This window comes from Gorilla gorilla, chromosome 2 (assembly GCF_029281585.2).
Source record: "Gorilla gorilla gorilla isolate KB3781 chromosome 2, NHGRI_mGorGor1-v2.1_pri, whole genome shotgun sequence".
In the NCBI taxonomy this organism is placed as follows: domain Eukaryota; kingdom Metazoa; phylum Chordata; class Mammalia; order Primates; family Hominidae; genus Gorilla; species Gorilla gorilla.
Window position 1 is genome coordinate 197,264,349 of NC_086017.1, and position 19,790 is coordinate 197,284,138.

Sequence of the window (19,790 nt, forward strand, 5' to 3'; positions counted from 1 at the left end):
ACTACTTAATAAATAGCCACTGATAGAAAAACTGTAGTCACAGAGGTAAAGAAAAAAGCTGGGAAACTCTACACTAAGTTCTTGAGGATGGGACTAATACTTTAATTTCTGTGTCATTTAGGGTAGGTCATTTGTTCTCTCTGAGCCTGTTTTCACATCTTGAAAATAGGGGCTGTATTAGTCAGACCAGGCTTCCACAAACAAGCAGCCACAGGCTGGGGGGCTTAAACAACAGAAATGTATTTTCTCATGGTTCTGGAGGCTGGAAGTCCAAGGTCAAAGTGCCAGCAGGGTGGGTTTCCTCTGAGACCCCTCCCTTTGGCTGGCAGCTGGCTGGCCTCTGGCCGCCTCTTCACAGGGCCATTCCTACATGCATATGGACCTTGGTGTTTCTCTGTGTGTCCAAATCTCTTCTTATAAGGACACCAGTTGGACTGGATTAGGGCCCACCCAAATAACCTCATTTTAACTTGATCACCTCATTAAGGCTCTGTCTCCAAATACAGTCACAGTCTGAGGTGCTGGGGGTTAGGGCTTCTTTGACGCACGAATTTTTGGGGGAAACAATTTGGCCCATACAGGGATAATCATAAACCCTACTTCACTGTGTTATTTTGAGAACAAAAGAGATAAAGAATATGAAGGTGATCTGTAAAAGCCATGTCCCTTATCATTGTGCTACTGAGAAGCTGACAAGCGCTGGGTGTGTGTGGGATCCTCTTAACCTCCTCAGAAAGAAAAGACACAAGCCCAGCTCTGCTTACAGTGGGGCCAGATTCAGTCCCCACAGTCTAGACAGGTGAGTGGGAGCTGGCAGGCCTCTTTGCAGACTTAGCCCACTAAGGTGGCGGCAGGCATGTCCTCGGGCTCCTCTCCTGCCTCCAAATTTCCATGGAGATGGGCATGTGTCCTTGGTGGCTCGGGCACTCAAAGCCCAACAAAGCTGGGCACTGCTCAGCTCCTCTGAGCCTCCCAGTTGGACTGGTCTGCACAGATGAAACACTGCTCCTGGCGAAAGAGCTTCAAAGCACAGCTCAAAGGCAGTGTAGCCTGAAAAAAGCCTAGGGGTGGGGAAATGGAAAGAATCCCTAAAGACTGTTTCCTGATCTTCCGCAGGGGAAGGGGACTGGGGTTCCCCAGGAACAAACGAGTAAAGAAGGAAAGCTCTAACTGGCCCATCTTCATCCCCCATGTTCCCGCCTGGCCTCTCAAAGCACCAGGCCTTCAGGCATCCCAACCATAACTAAGCTGAAGAATACTCTGTGATTAATGCTTCCCCCAGAGAAACTAACCCTGTCATGAGGAGAGAGGCAGAGGGCTTATTCCTTGGTCTTCCATGAACCCAGCGCAGAGAATGTACCCCTGTGATAGGTTGTGAAACAGCACGAGCTTCGGACAGAGTTGGGTCTGATCCTGTCACTTGGGAGAAGACTCTTAACTTTTCCGAGTCTGCCTTTTATCTGGAAAATGTATTAATAGATTCAATAAGTCACTGGCAGGGTTGTCTCGAAGTTTAGAAGGGATGCCCTCAAGTACCTTGTATGAATAGGATGGGATCAGAGCAGCACACAGAGGGCCCTCAAGAAACACTTGCTCTTACTGCGATTTTATGTTTCTTTAAAAAGGGATGTACTCAAGAAGTTCCATCTTTGCTACACAGTAAGTGCATGGCCTTCTGTAGACGGCAATTAATGTAACTTAGAGAAGGTTATGGAGGAAGAGGAAGGCAATGAGAGGGAGGGAGGGGAAGGATAAGTGAAAAAAAGGAGAAGGTGGGGGGAGGATTCTGAAAAAGAGAAAGGCAGAGAGACGGTAAAGAGCAGAGAGATTATGACCTTGAGAATTTAGGGTGACTTGCCCCTCTGGCAAGTGAAGCATCTTTATTCCTTTTTTTTCTTTTTACTCCAAAACAGGGAGGAAGCTCACCCTTTTATCTGAAAATGAACTCCCCTCCTTTCCCTGTGGCTGTGTGTGTGTGTGTGTGTGTGTGTGTGTGTGTGTGTGTGATGCAATCCCACAACCATCCAGGTTGCCTTCTCTTGTTCCTGGGCTGAGCAAGGTGGGAGCAGAGCAGGTTCTAGACACCTTTAAGGCATGGGTTGGATACTCTTAGGCCAGTTGGGTACCCCGCTCCTTTGTGCCATGCCCTTGTCACACTGGCTTGTGGGTTTCTGCTACTCTCAGGGCTCTGTAAAGCCCCATCAAAGCATGCAAGTGGCCAGAGGGCATTGAGTGACCTTTGAGTCTGGGTAATCCCATTGGGAAGAGTTAGGAAGGAGAAGCAGGGAGAACCACTGCTTTCGGAGGAGGAGAGGCCTGCAGAGCCTGAGGGAGAAGCGACGTGTGGGCCCAGCAGGCAGGACTGGAATTGTGGCGTCTGTTCTGGCTCTGTCTAATTGTGTGACCTGGGAAAATCATTTCCCTCCTCAGGGCCTCAGTTTCCTCCAGTTGAGGATGGAGGCATCCTATCCCTAAGGTCTATTTACGCTTTTCCAGCCAAGATGGGGGCTGGATTTCCTAATGGGCTGAGTCAAGGGCAGATGGGTAGGAGACCTCACCTGTTCTCACACTGTGCAGAAGACAGAACATTCAGTACAGCCCTACACTGAGGCAAGAGAAAGTGTGAGGGCCTGCACGCAATGGCCATTGTTGTTGGTTCCTGAAAACCTGCTTGTGGGGTGGGTGGGGCGGGAAAAATGTGTCCTCCATTCTGTGTGGCTTTATCCTCTGGGATTCTCCAGGGCTCCGATGAAGGTGCTGTATGTTGTGGGAAGTGGACTTTGAAAGCTCTGTGCATGAGGGTCAGGTGCTTCAGAGGGGGAGGCAGTGCGCCAGCAGAGCTGTGTGGTGGGGAATGTCCCAATGGCTCTGAAGCAAGGGTCTGACAGGAGCCTGCCTCTAAGAGAAGCCAAGGGTGGGGATGTCCTTTAAGGCCTGGGAGCCAGCAGAGCTATGGAATCTTGATCTGGTGGTCCCAGTGAGGTCCAGTGCTGGGCACAGACTCCGCAGCCTAGAGCTTTACAAAGGACAGAAGCAAGAATCGACACATGGGATCTAATTAAACTAAAGAGCTTCTGCACAGCAAAAGAAATGATCATGAGAGTTAACCGACAGCTTACAGAATGGGAGAAAAATGTTGGAAACTATGCATCCAACAAAGGTTTTTCTTTCAATCCTTGTGGCAACTCCATTAAAAACTACTATCCCAACTTAAAACAACAACAACAACAAACCCTTCAGGCTCAGAGGCTAAGAAACTTGCCTAATATCAGATAGCTGGCATACCCTAAAGCTGGAATTCAAACCAAGGCCCGATTCAAAAAATAAGCTCATTTGAAAGGACGCAAGGCAGAGACAAAGTACCTTGCAGTGACAGGGTACCCGAAGGCAGGGAGGTGAGCTTGGGTGGGGGTGAGCCTCTTCTCATCTCCTCTCAGGGAAGCCTTGGCTACATGATCTTATTAAATGGAATGCTGAATTCTTTGGCTTGAAGGTAAAATACTAGTTGGTATATTATCTGGCATTACTTTACCCACTGAGCTCAGGAATCTTATTCCGGGTACACTGTACGTAATAAAATAAATCAATTAGTGGTAAGATTTTCCAGCTTAACTCAATCCTGATTCTCAGGCGTGGCACATACAAGGTACATTCCAGAGATCTGCACCGGCCAAACTTATCACAGCTCAACAGGCTGCCTACAGCACCTACTATTGAGAGATCATCTCAGAAAGATCTTATAAGGGAACTAATCACATTCACTAAGATCATCTCAGATTCTCCAGAAAGACAAAGTTGGAGGAGAGTCACGACAGGCAGGGCCTTTTTCTGGTGGTTGGGTCAGGGTTGGCCAGAATGGGGGAGGTGTGGGAGGGTGTTGGGTGTGTGTGGAAAGAATCCTATGTTTGGAATACTAGGATTTGGGCTCTAGTCCCAGATCCACCAGCTAACGCAGTCTTGGATAGGTCAATTAACCCTCCCTGGGCCTTGTTTTTCTAATCTATAAAGTATTCCTCAGGGGTGCTGTAGGGGATTAAAATGAGACGATGAATGTAAAATATTTCTGGCATCTAGTGCTAGATCCAAGTAAGTGCTTAACACATGCTGGATAAATAGACCTGAAGATGAAAAGAGATGGGCGCTGGCCTCATGCTGGAGGTGCAAAGGGGCAAAGGTCCCTGCTGATGCCTCTGCTCTGCTAACAGAAGCCCCTGGTGATGGGGAGAGGTTTGGGCGTGGAGGCAGGCAGGAAGAGGCTGAGCTTGTTGGGAGAAGGAGCAGGGGTCCTGCTGGGTGGTTTTTGGGGAGGGAGGAATCACCTGTGTGGCAGTGTCCTCTGTCCATCCCTTGCTTACTGTTGGCTTTGTCCATTCTTCCCCTTTGGGTTGCTGACTCTCAATTTGAGGCCTTGGAGCCATAAGCCCGCATTCTGCATTAGTCTCCTCACTGGCCTCGTTACTGCCAGGTTCTTCCCCTTCCTTCTCATCCAAACTGCACATGACTCTCAGATCCTATTGCTCCTGGCTGAAAAATCTTCATCTCTTCTTATTATTCAAAGGATCATGTTCAAACTCCATGAACAGTCTCCATCTTCCGGTCTTTGCTTTGCTACTTCTGGGTTTCAGTGCCCAGCCCATGTTGCCTTTCTTTTACTCCCTGTCTTTTCAAATCTTTTTGAGCTCCCAGGACTAACACACATGCATTTCATCTTGTTCATTCATTTGTTCGTCAAACATTTGTTGATCACCTACTAGGTGCATTGCATGGTGCTGGGCAGCTGGGGCACATGTGCTGAAGGGGAGACCTCCTTGCCTCCCACACTCTTATAAACTCGTCTCTTCCACTCCATGGTGCTTGCTCATTATGCCAATATTAACACGATTGTTCTACAGATATTTCTTACATGTAGATAGTAGATTGTCAACTACTTGAGGCCTGGACCATATTGTTTTCTTGTCTCCTCCTCTGCAGACTTGGAGCACCTTAGATACTTGAAGACAGGTTTGAGTCCAGGCTCTATCGTGTGTTATCTGTGTGATTTTGGCCCAGTCACTTAATCCTACTGAGCTTCAGTGTCCTGAGACATAAAGTGGATTAAATAATTATGCAACGGTTTTGTCCCATAAGTAGGTATTCAATAAATAATAGCCCAGCACATATTTGCTGATTAAGAAGATTAAACACTGCTATGGACTGAATGTTTGTGTTCCCCTCCCCCCATATTCATATGTTGAAGCCCTAATTTCCAATATGATGGTATTTGGAGGTAGGCCCTTAGGAACATAATCATGTTATGAGGGTGGAGTCCTTGTGAATGTGATTAGTTCCTTTATAAGAAGAGACCAAGAGAGATGATCTCTCCACATGAGGATACAGCAAGAAGCATCCATCCGCAAACCAGGAAGATGACTCTCACCAGGAACCAAGAGTGCTTGTGGCCTGATCTTGGACTTCCCAGCCTCCAGAACTGTGAGAGATCGATTTCTGTTGTTTATGCCACACAGTCCATGGTATTCTGTTACGGAAGCCCAACTCACTAAGAAAAACACTTCTTGCACCAAATAGAAACAGATCACAGAGAATACCAACGTTCAGGCTGTGCAGAGCATGTGGCCAGGACGGAGTTCTGCTGTGGGATGGATCTTAGGTGGTGCCCAATATGAAATGGTCTATGAATTCTGCAGGGGAACAGAGACTAGTTTGGGGGTCAAGATGGGCAAGTGCAAGAAGGAAAAACTAAGGTGTCTAGTCCTGCCAAAGAGCCTAGCCTAGAATTTTCTTCTGTATGTGAAAAGTGAAAGGTTCCTTGGCTCTGTGGTTCTATTTTGAGCAGCAAACCTCCTGAGGCAGGAATTAAGTTGGAGTTCAACTCCAGCTCAAACCTGTGTGAGCAAGTTTTTCCTCTGCAGATGCTGAGCAGCCTCCTGAGGCACATTTCCACCTCGCCAGGCCCTCCCAGGTCTTGGAGAAGGGAGTGGGAGAGGGGAGGAGACATAGCTGGAGTCAGAGTCTTCTTCATTCAGACGTCAGCTGAGAAAGAGTGAATGATTGCTTCACTTGAATTTCCAGTGAATTTGAGTTGGGTCAGGACCAGCCAGAAACTGGGAGGCTGGGGTCGGGTTGGGGTGGTTACTCTGGGGTTTGTAGAAAGAATTGTACGTTTGGAATACTAGGACTTGGGTCCAGTACCAGATGCACCAATTAGTGTGACCTTTGATAGGTCAATTAACCTCCCTGGGCTTCCTTTTTCTAATTTATAAAATTTATTCTTGATATTCTTTGGAGGAGAAACCAGACCCACCGGTGCAGTGCTTCTCAAAAACTTCAGTGTATGTGCGATCACCAGCAGATCTTGTTGAAATACAGACTCTGCTTCAGCAGGCCTGCAGTGGGACTTCAGAGTCTGCACTTCTGACACACACCCATGCAAGGCCAAGGCTCCTGGTTTGTGGACCACACGGCATTCTAGTGCAGGGATTGACTAACCATGGTTTGAGGATCAAATCCAGCCTGCTGTTTGCTTTTGTAAATAAAGTTTTATCAGAACACAGCCATGCCCGTTCATTTAAATATTGCCTATGGTGGTTTTCATGCTAAGTGGACAGAGCTGAGTAGTTGCATCAGAGACTGTATAATGCACCTAGCCTAATTATTTTAATAGTTACTACATGGCCCTTTGCAGAGAAGGTTTGCCAACCCCTACTGTAAAGGACTGAGGATTGGTCTGTGTGAGCCAAAAGATCTGCATTTCTAACTGGGTTTGGCTAAGGGCAAGCCACTTCACCTTGCTGGTACTCACTTTCCTTATCCAGGGAACAAAATAATATCTACATTTCCTTATCCAGGGAACAAAATAATATCTACATTCCTAGGCAGCCTGTGATTCTGGGATTTCAGTATTATGTAGAAAACATCACAGTTTCTATAGAAATAGGCATCTGAGAACCACGTTGAATGGCCTGCATTTGGAAGCTGCAAAAACATACCTGGCCTAACCTGGCAGAGTCTAGCAAGTCAGATCCCGCCAGATGCCATGAGAGGTCTGTGGAAACAGACCACAGCTACTTTCTGATGTAGAGTCAGTTGGGAATAGAAAAGGGCTTGAGAGGAGAGAAGAGTGAGAATTGGAGGCCGACCTCCTGAGCTCCAGTACAGGTGGATGCTGGCAGAGGGGCCCTGGCACAGCGCACGCCAGCATCACTCACACAAATTCACTCTTGCTGAGAGACCAATTCAAAAACAATCCCCTAACTCACTGCTCCATGTGCCCCTGACTGGGTGCATTTGGTCAACCAATATTAACAAGCCCTTTTGAGGCCTCTGAGACTCTGCCAGGCACGGGGATACAGAAGGGATTATGACATCTGGGGCCTCCTGAGGGCCTCACAGTCTGATGGGAGAAACACCATGTAAATAAATAATTATATGAGAGTTCCTCAAGCCAGTCGTGAAGGGAAACATGTGACTCTGGGTCTCCAGCTTGGGCAACAGGTGAGACATCAATAAGGCAGGGAACATGGGTACGGGGAGGAGGCAGTGTTTTTAGGAGGGGGAAGGATGTGTCAAGATGGGGAAGATAATGACTAGTTTGGGGCATGTTGATTTCAATGTGGGCTGCTTGAAGGACTAAATGACAAAGCTGTGATTTCCTGTGAAAAGCAAAACAGCGTCTCTGTAGGCCTGCAAATGTTGAACGGGAATGACATGTATGTTGCCATGGTTACTCCCCAGAGCTAAGAAGAGTCCCAGTGCACACACCCATAGTACTTCTGGGGCTCCCTAGGGGTCACCTGCCTTGCTCTGTCTCAGCCCACAGGAGAGACCTGGGCCACAGAGGATCTCTGTTAAATGCAAACTTTTTAGGAACATTTTTATTTTCTCTCAACTCGGAAGAGTGGTGGCTGATCATTTCTCACTATGACTGTCAAATCTCCACTGAATGGGAAAATTGGGAATCTACAGACCTGGACAGTTCCTGAACCCCTGAGGCCACATTCTGGTATGGCTTCATAAAGGTGAAAAGAAAGCCATGAGAAACAGTGAACTCGTGCTCACAATTATTTTGGCGTCTCAGCTGATCTCTAGTTCCTCACCTGGGAGTATGAATCTGAGATGGCTGAATGGCATCCCATTCCCTTGCTTTGGGATTCAGGGCATAGTCCATACAATTAGTGAGAATCCACATGGGCACAGTGCACAGACAGATTGAACCATACGTGCTTGCAAAGTAGCAGAGCCAAGGTATTGCCCTTCCCAGGTAAAGTGTTCACATCTAGGAGGGCAGATCTGATGACTGCACATATTTGCCTGAAGAGTGCTTGTGCCTGCTCTGCTCAGTTGGTTTGAGTGCTAGGCTAGTGAGGCCACGGGCATGCCTATGAGCTACACACTAGCTTGCTGGCCTTGCCTGGGCTCTGGGTAGCTAAGCAATTCTTAGCACTTAGCATAGTTCCTAATTATATGCCTGTCTGTGGGGTTATTTTATTGAGGCCTGGCTCCCCCACCCCCAGTGGCTATAAAGACTATGTTTGTTTTTGGTTTTGTTCACCATTGTACCATGGTGCCTGGCACTTGGTGGGGGCTTTGTAAGTATGTGTTGAATAAACTGACAGGAAGCCTGTCCCCACTGCTGGGAAAATGACTCAAAGTGAACACTACCGAGGGTATCTGTCTCCCTGTCTTTGTTTGCCAAGAATTGCAAAAAGTATTATCTAGTGAGATCCTGGGAAGATTTTGTGCTACCCATTTATAACCTTCTCTAGTGGCTGGGTGCGGTGGCTCACACCTGTAATCCCAGCACTTTTGGAGGCCGAGGTGGGCGAATCGCCTGAGGTCAGGAGTTCGAAGCCAGTCTGGCCAGCATGGCGAAACCTAGTCTTTACTAAAAATACAAAAATTAGCCAGGCACGGTGGCAGGCGCCTGTAATCCCAGCTACTTGGGAGGCTGAGGCAGGAGAATCACTTGAACCTTGGAGGCAGAGGTTGCAGTGAGCCGAGACTGCACCATTGCACTCCAGCCTGGGCAAAAAAAGAGAGAAACTACATCTCAAAAAAATAAAATAAAACATTTTCTAGGACACACCATTTGCAGTTCAAATACGATTGACCAAGAAATCACTGAGAGGAAAGTTGCTTTAATATCAGACAGCCAGAGGGGCCAGGTGTGGATAACACAGGCTCAAGACCACTGCTGGCCTGAGACTGAAGGCTGGATAGGATCAGGCATGAGGATCAGTGAAGAGTCTGAGGAAATATGCAGGAAGCCTCTGCATTTATATTTTAGGCTGGGGCCAGAGAGAAACAATGGCATAGCTCCCCAGGACTTTGCTCCTCAACCCCAGGGGGACCGACCCAGCCTTGTGCCATGCCCTTGGTGCTTCCTCAGGATCCAAGACTGGGCACCCTCCCCCTCCGCTTGCTTCACTGGACAGCCAGCTCAGGTGGAGCTCCACATGGGCAGCAACAGCCAAACATGTGTAGGCACAGAGCCAATACATAACCCTAGAATTACAGGTTGTTAGAGCCACAGGCAATTTAAAGATAATAGATGAAATCCTGAAGCTGTAGTCAAGAGAGTGAAATTCTAAATTTGGCCCCTTTCTTATATTATAAATACCATCCCCCACACCTAACAATAATTCTGATTACTGCTGACCAAGGGCTCACCAGGTTCCAGGCACTCTGCTCAGTCTCTACATGGATGATCTCATTTAACCCCCAAAACAAGGCTGAGGGAGGGAGACCATACTTGTTTCCATCTTGTAAGCATTGAAATGGAGGCTGGAGATGTCCAGGGACTCATCTAATCCATGGCTGGTGGTGAGAAGCTCTGGGTCTTCTGAATTCTAGTTCAATGGTGAGTCCCTACTCTGCCCTCTCTCAATTGCAAGTCCTCTAAGCTATATTTGAATTACCTATTTGAAAATGGCCAGCACATCTTACTTATCAAATGAGTTTATAATAGCTCCATGAAATTAAATTCTCGGCCTCACAAATACTCACATCTAACTCTAAGATTTTTTTTTTTTCTAAAGATTTTTCACTAAGTACCTGTTCCTGTCCTGCTCCAGAATCTACTGCCCACTAGCAAACTGGAGGCAAGATTCTTTCCCCTCTCTCCCCTCTTCCAACAAACGTTTCTGTAGAACACATGTGAGCCAGGCAGGGTGGGAGGCTTTGAAGGGGACACAAAGATAAAGAACATGTGATCCTCATTTTCCAGGTAATGGCAGGGAAAACATATGATGAGAACACACATGCCCGTGACACAGGCCGACTTCTGATCAGTGTACTGATGAGATAGAAGGCAAAATTAAGTGCTCAGGGAATTCACAGGCTGGGCTCGCTTCCAGCAGGGAGATGGCCATTAGGTAGGCCTTGCAGAGGGAGCAGAATTTCAACAAGGAGTTGTGGAGCCTTTCCTCGGACTGGGTCTAAATACTTCCTATTTCCTGAGTGCGTGGCTGATGCAAGACACACAGTAGGCTCCCTAACACATTTTCTAAACACTAGCCACTTGGGCTAGGCTAGGAGTCATGGGCTTGAATCTTGGTTCTGATGCCACCACTGGACGTAAATTATATAAATCCTACCCTTTCTCTGGGCCTTGATTTTCCTCAGCTATGAAATAGGGATATGGAGGAGGCTGGGTATAACCTTGCTCATGGGTTTCGGGTTAGGATTACACTAAGTTAATACATGCAAAATTATTTGCAAGCCAAAATGAAATAGAAATACAAGAGACTGTTTCTCACTATTCTTATTGTTGTTACAAAAACTAAAAAATAGCAAATTCCATATGCTTCTCATGTAGCTAAGAACCTTTTTTGGGGGTGGGCGGGGTAACTACTTGAGGCCAGGCACTGGGGATACAAAGATTAATAACACCCAGCCTCCATCCTTGGAATCTGAAAGGTCTAGGAAAGGAGACAGTAGGTACAATTGGTAATATAAGTTTAATGTGCTACGACAAAGGCTGGGCTAGAGTTTGGCAGGAGCTCTACTCTTTCTTTTTTTTTTTTTCTTTCTTTCTTTTCTTTCTTTTTTTTTTTCTTGAGATGAAGTTTCGCTCTTGCCGCCCAGGCTGGAGTGCAATGGTGCAATCTCAGCTCACTGCAACCTCTGCCTTCCAGGTTCAAGCGATTGTCCTGCCTCAGCCTCCCGAGTAGCTGGGATTACAGGCATGTGCCACCACACCCGGCTAATTTTGTATTTTTAGTAGAGATAGGGTTTCTCCATGTTGGTCAGGCTGGTCTCGAACTCCCAACTTCAGGTGATCCACCTGCCTCGGCTTCCCAAAGTGCTGGGATTACAGGCGTGAGCCATCATGCCCGGCTGAGCTCTGCTCTTTCTTAGTGGTAGTGCAGGTGGATAGTAATGCTTAGGACAAGAACTTCAAATGTGAATCAACTGGCATTCTCCAACACAAAATAGAATTATAGGCATAGGGACATTTTTTTTTTTTAGGTTTGAGCTTATTATACTATGTTCCAGGCACTTTCACATCCATCATCTTCCTAATAAGCCATGTATTATTATGCCAGTTTTACAGATGAGGAAGCTGAGACTTAGGGTGGTTGGGTAATTTCCCAAGATCTATAAAACTAGAAGCATAAAGGCAAAATTTAAACCCAGATTATCTAACTGTAAGCATGGGGCTTTTCCCAATACCCCTTATTGCTTTCTTATCAGCCAATGTTTCTATAGAACCCATTCCATGCTAATCTTGAATGACCTTCTTACTCGGATTGTTTTTCCCAGGAGAAAGACTAATCTTTGATGGAGTGCAGTGGTGTGATCTCAGCTCACTGCAACCTCCGCCCCTTGGGTTCAAGCAATTCTTCTGCCTCAGCCTCCCTTGTAGCTGGGATTACAGGCATGTGCTACCATGCCTGGCTAATTTTTGTATTTTTAGTAGAGATGGGGTTTCACCATTTTGGCCAGGCTGGTCTCAAACTCCTGACCTCAAGTGATTCGCCTGCCTCGGCCTCCCAAAGTGCTGGGATTACAGGTGTGAGCCACTGTGCCCGGCCTGATGAGAGATTTGACAGCAACCCCTCCCATCATCATTTCCTCTTCCATTTCCTATGATAAACTCATTCCCTCCTACTGTGTCCTGATTTCTCCCTCTCCTCCAACTCCAATGAAACTGCCAAGGAGTTAAGAATCACAACACATGAAGAGGCTGCAGAGAGAGCTCTCTGCCTCCTCAGCCACTAGCCTATAAATCCTGGGACAAAATACACTGAGAGAAGGTAGAAATTTGAATACAATTCTGTCCAAGAAAGAGTCCACATAGACCAAAATCTGACTATGCCTTAATTTTGCGGAACTGTAAGGAATCTTAAAATATAATTGTCAGACTTGCTTATTTTACAGATACAGAAAACTGAGACCCAAGAAGGGGAAAGGACTTGCCTCAAGTCACACACTAGCGACAGGCAGAGTCTGGACTGGAACTCCAGTCTTCTGACTCCCAGGCGAATGCTTTTTCACTAAAATACGTTGCCTCTTTAGCTTTTCCCATTAACAACTCAACTTACATGAGATCATAGCCCTTTCAAGAAGAAAGCTCAGTGCTGGCATCTCTGCAAAGCCCAGAAGTCAGTGCCCCACTCTGATCAGCTGATGTCCTCATCTAAAGAACAGGAAGTGGTTTCACTTCTAGCTCTGAAAGCACATTGTAGGGGTGAGAAAGGGGGATTTGGGGAAGAGAGTTCCTGTACATAATAGTCAAAAGCAATCAGCAGACACTTTGGTCTTGCTTGAAGAAGGGGAAGATGTAAGGTCAGACATGTAAGGGGAAGATGAAGGTTGTCCTTGATCAGCACATGATCTCATCAAGAGCTTCCCCCAGCCCTAGGGTGGTGGAGAGTCCAAGTGGGGAGCAGGGAGGGTGGTGGTGGGGATTCGGCTCTGCTCATTCCCTTCTCTGCTCTGAGGGAGCTAGATACCAGAGCAGGGGTTGAGATAGGAGCACCAGGGTAGGAAAATTTGCAGGAACTTGATACAACCTTCAACGCTTCCCCTACCCTCCGTTAGCACCCACAACTTCCCCTGCCAAGGGAGGAAGGAGGAACACATTATTCAGCTTTATACACTGAAAAGTTTACTGTGTGAAATAAAGGGGACTTAAGAGGTCAACAGAGGCTGGGCATGGTTGTTCACACCTGTAATCCCAGCACTTTGGGAGGCTGAGGTGGGTGGATTACCTGAGGGCAGGAGTTTGAGACCAGCCTGGTCAACATGGAGAAACCCCATCTCTATTAAAAATAGAAAAAAGTAGCCGGGCGTGATGGTGCACGCCTGTAATCCCAGCTACTCGGGAGGCTGAGGCATGAGAATCACTTGAACCTGGGAGGAGGAGGTTGCAGTGAGCCAACATGCGCCACTGCACTCTAGCCTGGGTGACAGAGTGAGACTCTGTCTCACAAAAAAAAAAAAAAAAAAAAAAAAAGAGGTCAACAATTCCTGAATCCTCTCTTAAAGGACAGAGGTGTGGAGATGATGTTTCCTGATGACCTGGCCTGGAATATAACAATCTGATTGTCAAATAGACGGGTGTGAAACAAGAGAATAACTTCCCCAACCCCCGCCTTGATGTCAGTGGAGTTTTGTTTTCTTCTAGTGGTGGGATCACATCCCACCTTAGCACTAACAGCCTGGGACATCAAAGCACACAGACGCAGAGCCATGGAATGCCAGGCATGGGAGAGACTGCGGGCATTTGCCTGTAGCAATGGTGTTCAAACCTGGCAGCCCATCAGAGTCATCTGGGGAGCTCATTAAAATTGAGATTCCCAGGAACCAGCACAGAGATTGATTAGGTAGATCTAGGCTGGGGTCCACAAATCTTCATTTTCAACAAGCAGCTGGTTTAAGAACCAAGGTTCTGGTTCAACCCCATCCATCCACCTATCAAAACTTTGATACAAGATACTGCTTTTACAGTAAAGAAAACTGGGGTGCCAAAAATAGGTTAGTAGCAGGACTTGGACTAGAATTTTGTCTCCTGCCTGCTGGTATGGTGTTTCTGCCAGTGCTTTTACACCTGGCTTTCTCCTCCAGCTCACCTGTCCATTGAGGGCCTGTGAGGACCCGTGAGCCCACAGGGGAATCAGCTGCCAGGAGCTTTGATTGAATCTCTCCATTTGGATCACTGGTGGAAAATGGCTACTTTTGGGGCTGGGGTAGAGGTGGTTTTAAGGACATTCTCAGAAAGCTGTGTTTGTATTCTGGTGAGTTAAAAGTGGAAGGCCCAGCTGGTGGCCTCTAAAGCATACTACCCAGTTGTTCCAGACAGAAAGAATAGTTGGTTCATGGGAGCAGCCTGCTGTGTTGGAGGAACCAGAATGGCGGAGGCAGAGTGAGCGATGGAGAGAGTGGCAGAAGAGGAGGTCTGGGAGGTAATGAGAGGCCAAAACATACGGGGCCCTCTAGGCCACGTGATCTTTGGCTTTTTCTCCAAGCCACTGCAGGATTTTGAGAAGAGGATTGTCATAACCTGACTGCTCTGATGTGGTGGTGAGAACAGGCTACCTAGGGCAGTGGGATAGAAGCAAGGAACCCAGTGAGGAAGCTTTGCAGTAATCCAGGGGACAGAGGATGGTGGCTCAGATCAAGACGGCAGGAATGCAGGTGCTGAGACGTGGTTGAATCCTGGATGTTTTTTAAAAGTAGAGCTAACAGATTTTCTGATGGACTGGCTGCGAGCCGTGAGATAAAAAGGGGAGTCAAGGATGATGCCAAGCGTTTTGGCTCTTGTGATGGGAAGGCTGGAGTTACCAACGGAGAGAAAGAAGGCTGTGAGTGGAGAAGGTTTGGGGGAGGGACAGCAGAGCTCTGCATTGGACAAACCAAGTTTGAGATGTCTGCTAAACACACAAGGGGAGTACGACACAGGCTGCTGGACGTAGGAGCCTGGAGCTCAGGGAAAGCTGGAGACAGGCTGGAGGCATCATGAGTAAGCACATGGTATTTAAATAAAGTCTTATGACTGGATGAGGTGATCAAGGGCTTAAGTACAGACAGTGAAGAAAAGAGGGTCAAGGACCCTGCCTGGGGATCCTCCAGCATCAAGAGGTCAGAGAGAAATGAGACCAAGAAGGAGTGACCAGTGAGCGGGGAGGAAAACCATGAGCAAATCAAGTCCTAGAAGCCAAGTGGGCCAAGCGTTTCCAGGAAGAGGGAGTGATCAGCTGGGTCACATGCCACTGACAGCTGTGGCAAGATGAGGGTTAGGAACTGACTATTGGATTTAGCTATTGGCGAACCCTGGTAACCTTGACATTGGCAGCATTTGACTCTGGACCTCATGGAGCCCCACAGCTTGACAACTGACTGTCATTGAGGACACCCTTATTGTGAATTTTTGTCCTCTGGATTAAGTTGTAAACTTTGCAACATCGGATGACGAGTCAGCGTATCCGCAGAGCATGGAGTCCTTGCTGGGCTGTGGGGCCTTACGAGGCCTGCTGACACCCACCTGAGGGCACCTACTACTGGGCATTGACCTAAGACAATTATCCTCATTCCTGGCTTACCTTGAACGCAGAATTTCAGTTCTTTGGGGTCAGTGACACCCTTCCTGCTTTCCCGGATCACAGCCCGGTTCTTCTTGTTTTCTCCCCAGAGATTGGTGCCTCCGTACATGCTGGGAATGTTGAGAATGGCAATGCCTTCCAGGAAGATGTTGCTCAGGTCCACCCCAACCCCATCACACTGGAGGACAGAGAGAAAAGGCCATCTGTTAGTGTCCTCAGTGTGTCACAACCCAAGGTGCTCTGTGTGTGTGCGTGCATGTGTGTGTGTGTGGTGGGTACTCTCTTAAAGGATGTGACAGGTCCTCAGCCACCACCCTGCCACTGTCAGAAGAGAAATCATGGGTAAAGTCGCTCAGACTTAATGCTTTGACCGCTGTGGTGAGATGAGAGATCCAGTCCTGGTCAGCTCCGGGGAATACAGTACAGGCTCCAGGGTCATCTTTAGGTCTAGAAGTGCTTTAGGGCTGGTTCTTAAGTCAATTGTCAAACTGTTCTCCAGTCTAATCTCATCATCATCAATCTTACCCCTTCCTAACCATTAGAAGATTTGGTGGAACTGAATTCAGAACCTAACAAATGACAGAAAATTCAGAACATAACAAATGACAGAAAATTTTCATTTTTTTTTTTTTTTTTTGAGATGGAGTCTTGCTCTGTCACCCAGGCTGGAGTGCAGTGGCACAATCTCGGCTCACTGCAACCTCCACTTTCCGGTTTCAAGCGATTCTCCTGCCTCAGCCTCCTGAGTAGCTGGGATTACAGGCACCTGCCACCATGCCTGGCTAGTTTTTGTATTTTTAGTAGAGATGGGGTTTCACTACGTTGGCCAGGATGGTCTCGATCTCCTGACCTGTTGATCCGCCCGCCTCAGCCTCCCAAAGTGCTGAGATTACAGGAGTGAGCCACCACGCCTGGCCAGAAAATTTTCATTTTACCCCCTCCTATTTTATCTCTCTGTGAGAAGCACAAGACTTTAAGCTTTGGAAGGCTTTCAGAATCTGCCTGTCTCCTGTATCTGTATCACAAATGCAATTTTGGCATATGTGTTTGCTGAAGGAGCAGAGTTTCTTTATCCAATCTCCACAACTTGCAGTCCCCACCAGGTACAAAAAGCCAGAAGGCTTGAATTTTCATCTCACATGTCTATAAAGTCAGCCCACTTTGGCATCGTGCTTACCAACACAGCAAGAAATATCAGCTCTGATCCTTGTTCCTCAGGATAGTAAGTAGTTTATTTCACTTACAGAAGCAAACACTGGACCCAGAGACTTGAGCTAAGTTATCCAAGCTTGCACAGCTAATAAATAACAGAGCAGGGATTCAAAGTTGGGGGATTTGAGTACAAAGTACATGGTCTTTATGTTGTTTATTGGGAGAAAGAAAAAATCAAAGGCATACAATAAAAACCCACTATCTCTGAGGTTACGTACAAACCCAAACTTCCAGAGACTTATCAACAGAGCAGGACTAGAAGACTTGTTGCCATTCATAGTGACTCACCTCCTGATTTCTTTGCAGTTCTTACATTATGTTATCTTGTTTCCCCAACTACAAGATGGCATACAGTGAGCAACTCTGGTAACTGCGAACTCATTTTTTCACTGGGAAGTTCTGATAATTTGAGAGGTCTCTTTATGTTGATCTGGATTCTCTCTCACTCTTGTTTCCACCGGTTGGTCCTGTTCTCCCTTCTGAACCCATACAGAATGACCCTCCTTCCTCCTCCATAGGCCACCCCCTAGATAGATGATGATGATGATGATGAAGATCACCATTGTGCACATGTATTCAGCACTGCCATCTACCACACACAATTTTATACACATCTCATTTATTATCTTCCTAATAATCCTATAAGTTAGTTACTATGACTATCCTCTTTTTACACTGGGGAAACTGAGGCACAGAGGAGGTTAAGTAACTTGCCCAACGCTCACAACTTGCAAGTGGAAGTACACAGATTTAAGGCAGGTAGTCAGAGCCCAAGTTTTTTATTTCTCCTCCCTCTCACACTACTACCAGGTTGTGCCACCTCTGGACTGTCAACTCTCTTCATCTTCTCCCATGAGACTTGGTTTTCAGATCTTTTCCCATCCCGGCTTCCCTGTTTTGCACACACTCTAGTTTGTTACCCTGCTATTTGGCAAGACCCCCAACATTGAAAACAACACCAACGACGGGATCTGATGGGGGCAGGTGGCTACTACACCAGTATTTCTTGTGGCTGAAATTTTATGATACTATCATGCCCCAGAAATGAGATGACGTGCAAAGCTCATGTAAGAGTTCAGCACATTATCCATTATCATTATCCTTATCCTTATTACCCAATTGATAAAGATCGCACTGGCCATTTTGTTAGTGGCTAGATGACAACATCACTTCAGCTTAAATGGGTGGTCATCTTCATTGCCCAGATCATCTCATGATCTATTTTTCATCCAGTTCTTCGCCATTCTGAACCTGTGTAGATTTTAAAAAATAACATAGACATAAAACTTTACATTTATGTTAATTAATTTCATCTGGCTTTCAGCCCATGTTTCCTCTAGTCTACCCAGCTTACTTCCAATCTTCATTCTCATAGCATTCCCATCATTTGGGGATTAAGTCATTAATATGTGTGTATAAAAGGAAAAAACAGTGACTGAGCACTCTCCTTGGTCAGTTTAACACCAAACATTATGCGTTAACATCCTTTGGGGTATGGCTGCTCTATCGGAGCTGCATCTTCTGGACTGGACTGTCACCCAGCCTACTTTTTGTTATAAGACAGACTGATGGAATTTAGAGATGAGAGGCACATAAGGGAAGATGCCTCTCATCTTTCATGCCTCATCTTTCATAAATGAGCCCCAGTGAGGTTAAGAAACTTCTCTGTGGTCATCTAACTTATTAGTGGTGGAGCTAGATATGCATCCAGGTCTCCAGACCTCAATCCTGTGTTCTCTCCATGAAAACATAAAACATTGTGCTGAGATCAAACAGCATTTCCTAAGTGACCACGCTACAATCTCTATTAGAAAAGGAATAAGATAACTCAATTAAGTCACCAATCTGTGTGCAAAGCCTAAATACTTGGTTAATAATCTATTCTAGAATGTTGCCAGGGATCAGAATAAAGTGTATCAGTCTGTGGTTTCCAAAATGTACCCTATTCTTATTTTTTGAACACTGGAGCCATATTTGTCTGCCTCTTATTGGCTAGAACCTACTCTGTTTTCTGGATTTGTCAAAGTGGCCCCTGAATGACATCTACAGGCTTGTCCGGCAACTTGGATTCAAATGTGTGTGTGTGTTTCAAAGCCAGTTAGTTCTCCATTGATTTACCTTGGGTTCTAGTATCCACCTTTGGCATCTTTTCTTCCATTTTTAGTTTAAGGCCACTCTCTTTGGAAAAGATGAAAACTCTTCCAGAATGGCACAGTCCTGTTGAGCTATGCTTTCTATGTTCTTTTTCGCTTCAAACGTTGTCTAGCATTCAGCTTGGCCTTCAGTTAGCCTGAAGCCAGGCTCACAGGTCTGAATTGCTTTTGTGTATTCCTACCTGGTTGCATGCCCAGGCTCTGCCTTTGCGTGTATGTGTACAGTTTCCTGAAAGCATGGGCTCAACCAACACTCTCTGTTGCTGTCACATTGATTGAAAAACAAAAACCAACTCCTTTTTCTTTTCTTTTCAGTGTGATTCATGACTTCTTAGAAACTTATTTTGGAATGTCTTCTACCCTCCTATCCTTCATACACATATTCCTAATTAGAGATTTAGGCTAGAGTCCCATTGGATCACACTTTCTTTTTTCTTCCTTTATTTATTTTTTTGAGACAGAGTTTCGCTCTTGTCGCCCAGGCTGGAGTGCGGTAGCGTGATCTTGGCTCACTGCAACCTCTGCCTCCCGGGTTCAAGTCATTCTCCTGCCTTGGACTCCTGAAGTAGCTGGGATTACAGGTGCCGGTCACCACGCCCAGCTAATTTTTTTGTATTTTTAGTTGAGATGGGGTTTCACCATGTTGGCCAGCCGGGTCTTGAACTGACCTCAGGTGATCCACCTGCCTTGACCTCCGGAAGTGCTGGGATCACAGGGGTGAGCCACCGCGCCCGGCCCACACTTTCTTTCATCCTTATCACCCTCTAGATGAAGCAGCCACTTCCCCATCTTGGTTGTAGTTGCTTCTACATCATCTCAATTTATTCACTGTTGGTCAAAACATCCCTTTCCCTTCTGAGCAGTAATAAGAATAATATTAGCA

The 19,790-nt window shown here is 46.5% G+C and overlaps 1 protein-coding gene across 8 annotated transcripts in view; it reads right to left on the minus strand.

Annotated features, from left to right (window-relative positions):
* The window catches only part of DGKG (diacylglycerol kinase gamma), a 213,869-nt gene that overhangs the window by 25,522 nt on the left and 168,557 nt on the right, over window positions 1–19,790 (minus strand). For 7 of the 8 annotated variants that reach the window (XM_055382079.2, XM_055382082.2, XM_004038159.5 and 4 more), the window contains one exon: window positions 15,543–15,720. In XM_055382079.2, coding sequence (XP_055238054.2) covers window positions 15,543–15,720 — 178 coding nt within the window. The other variant, XM_063704446.1, reaches the window with a different exon arrangement.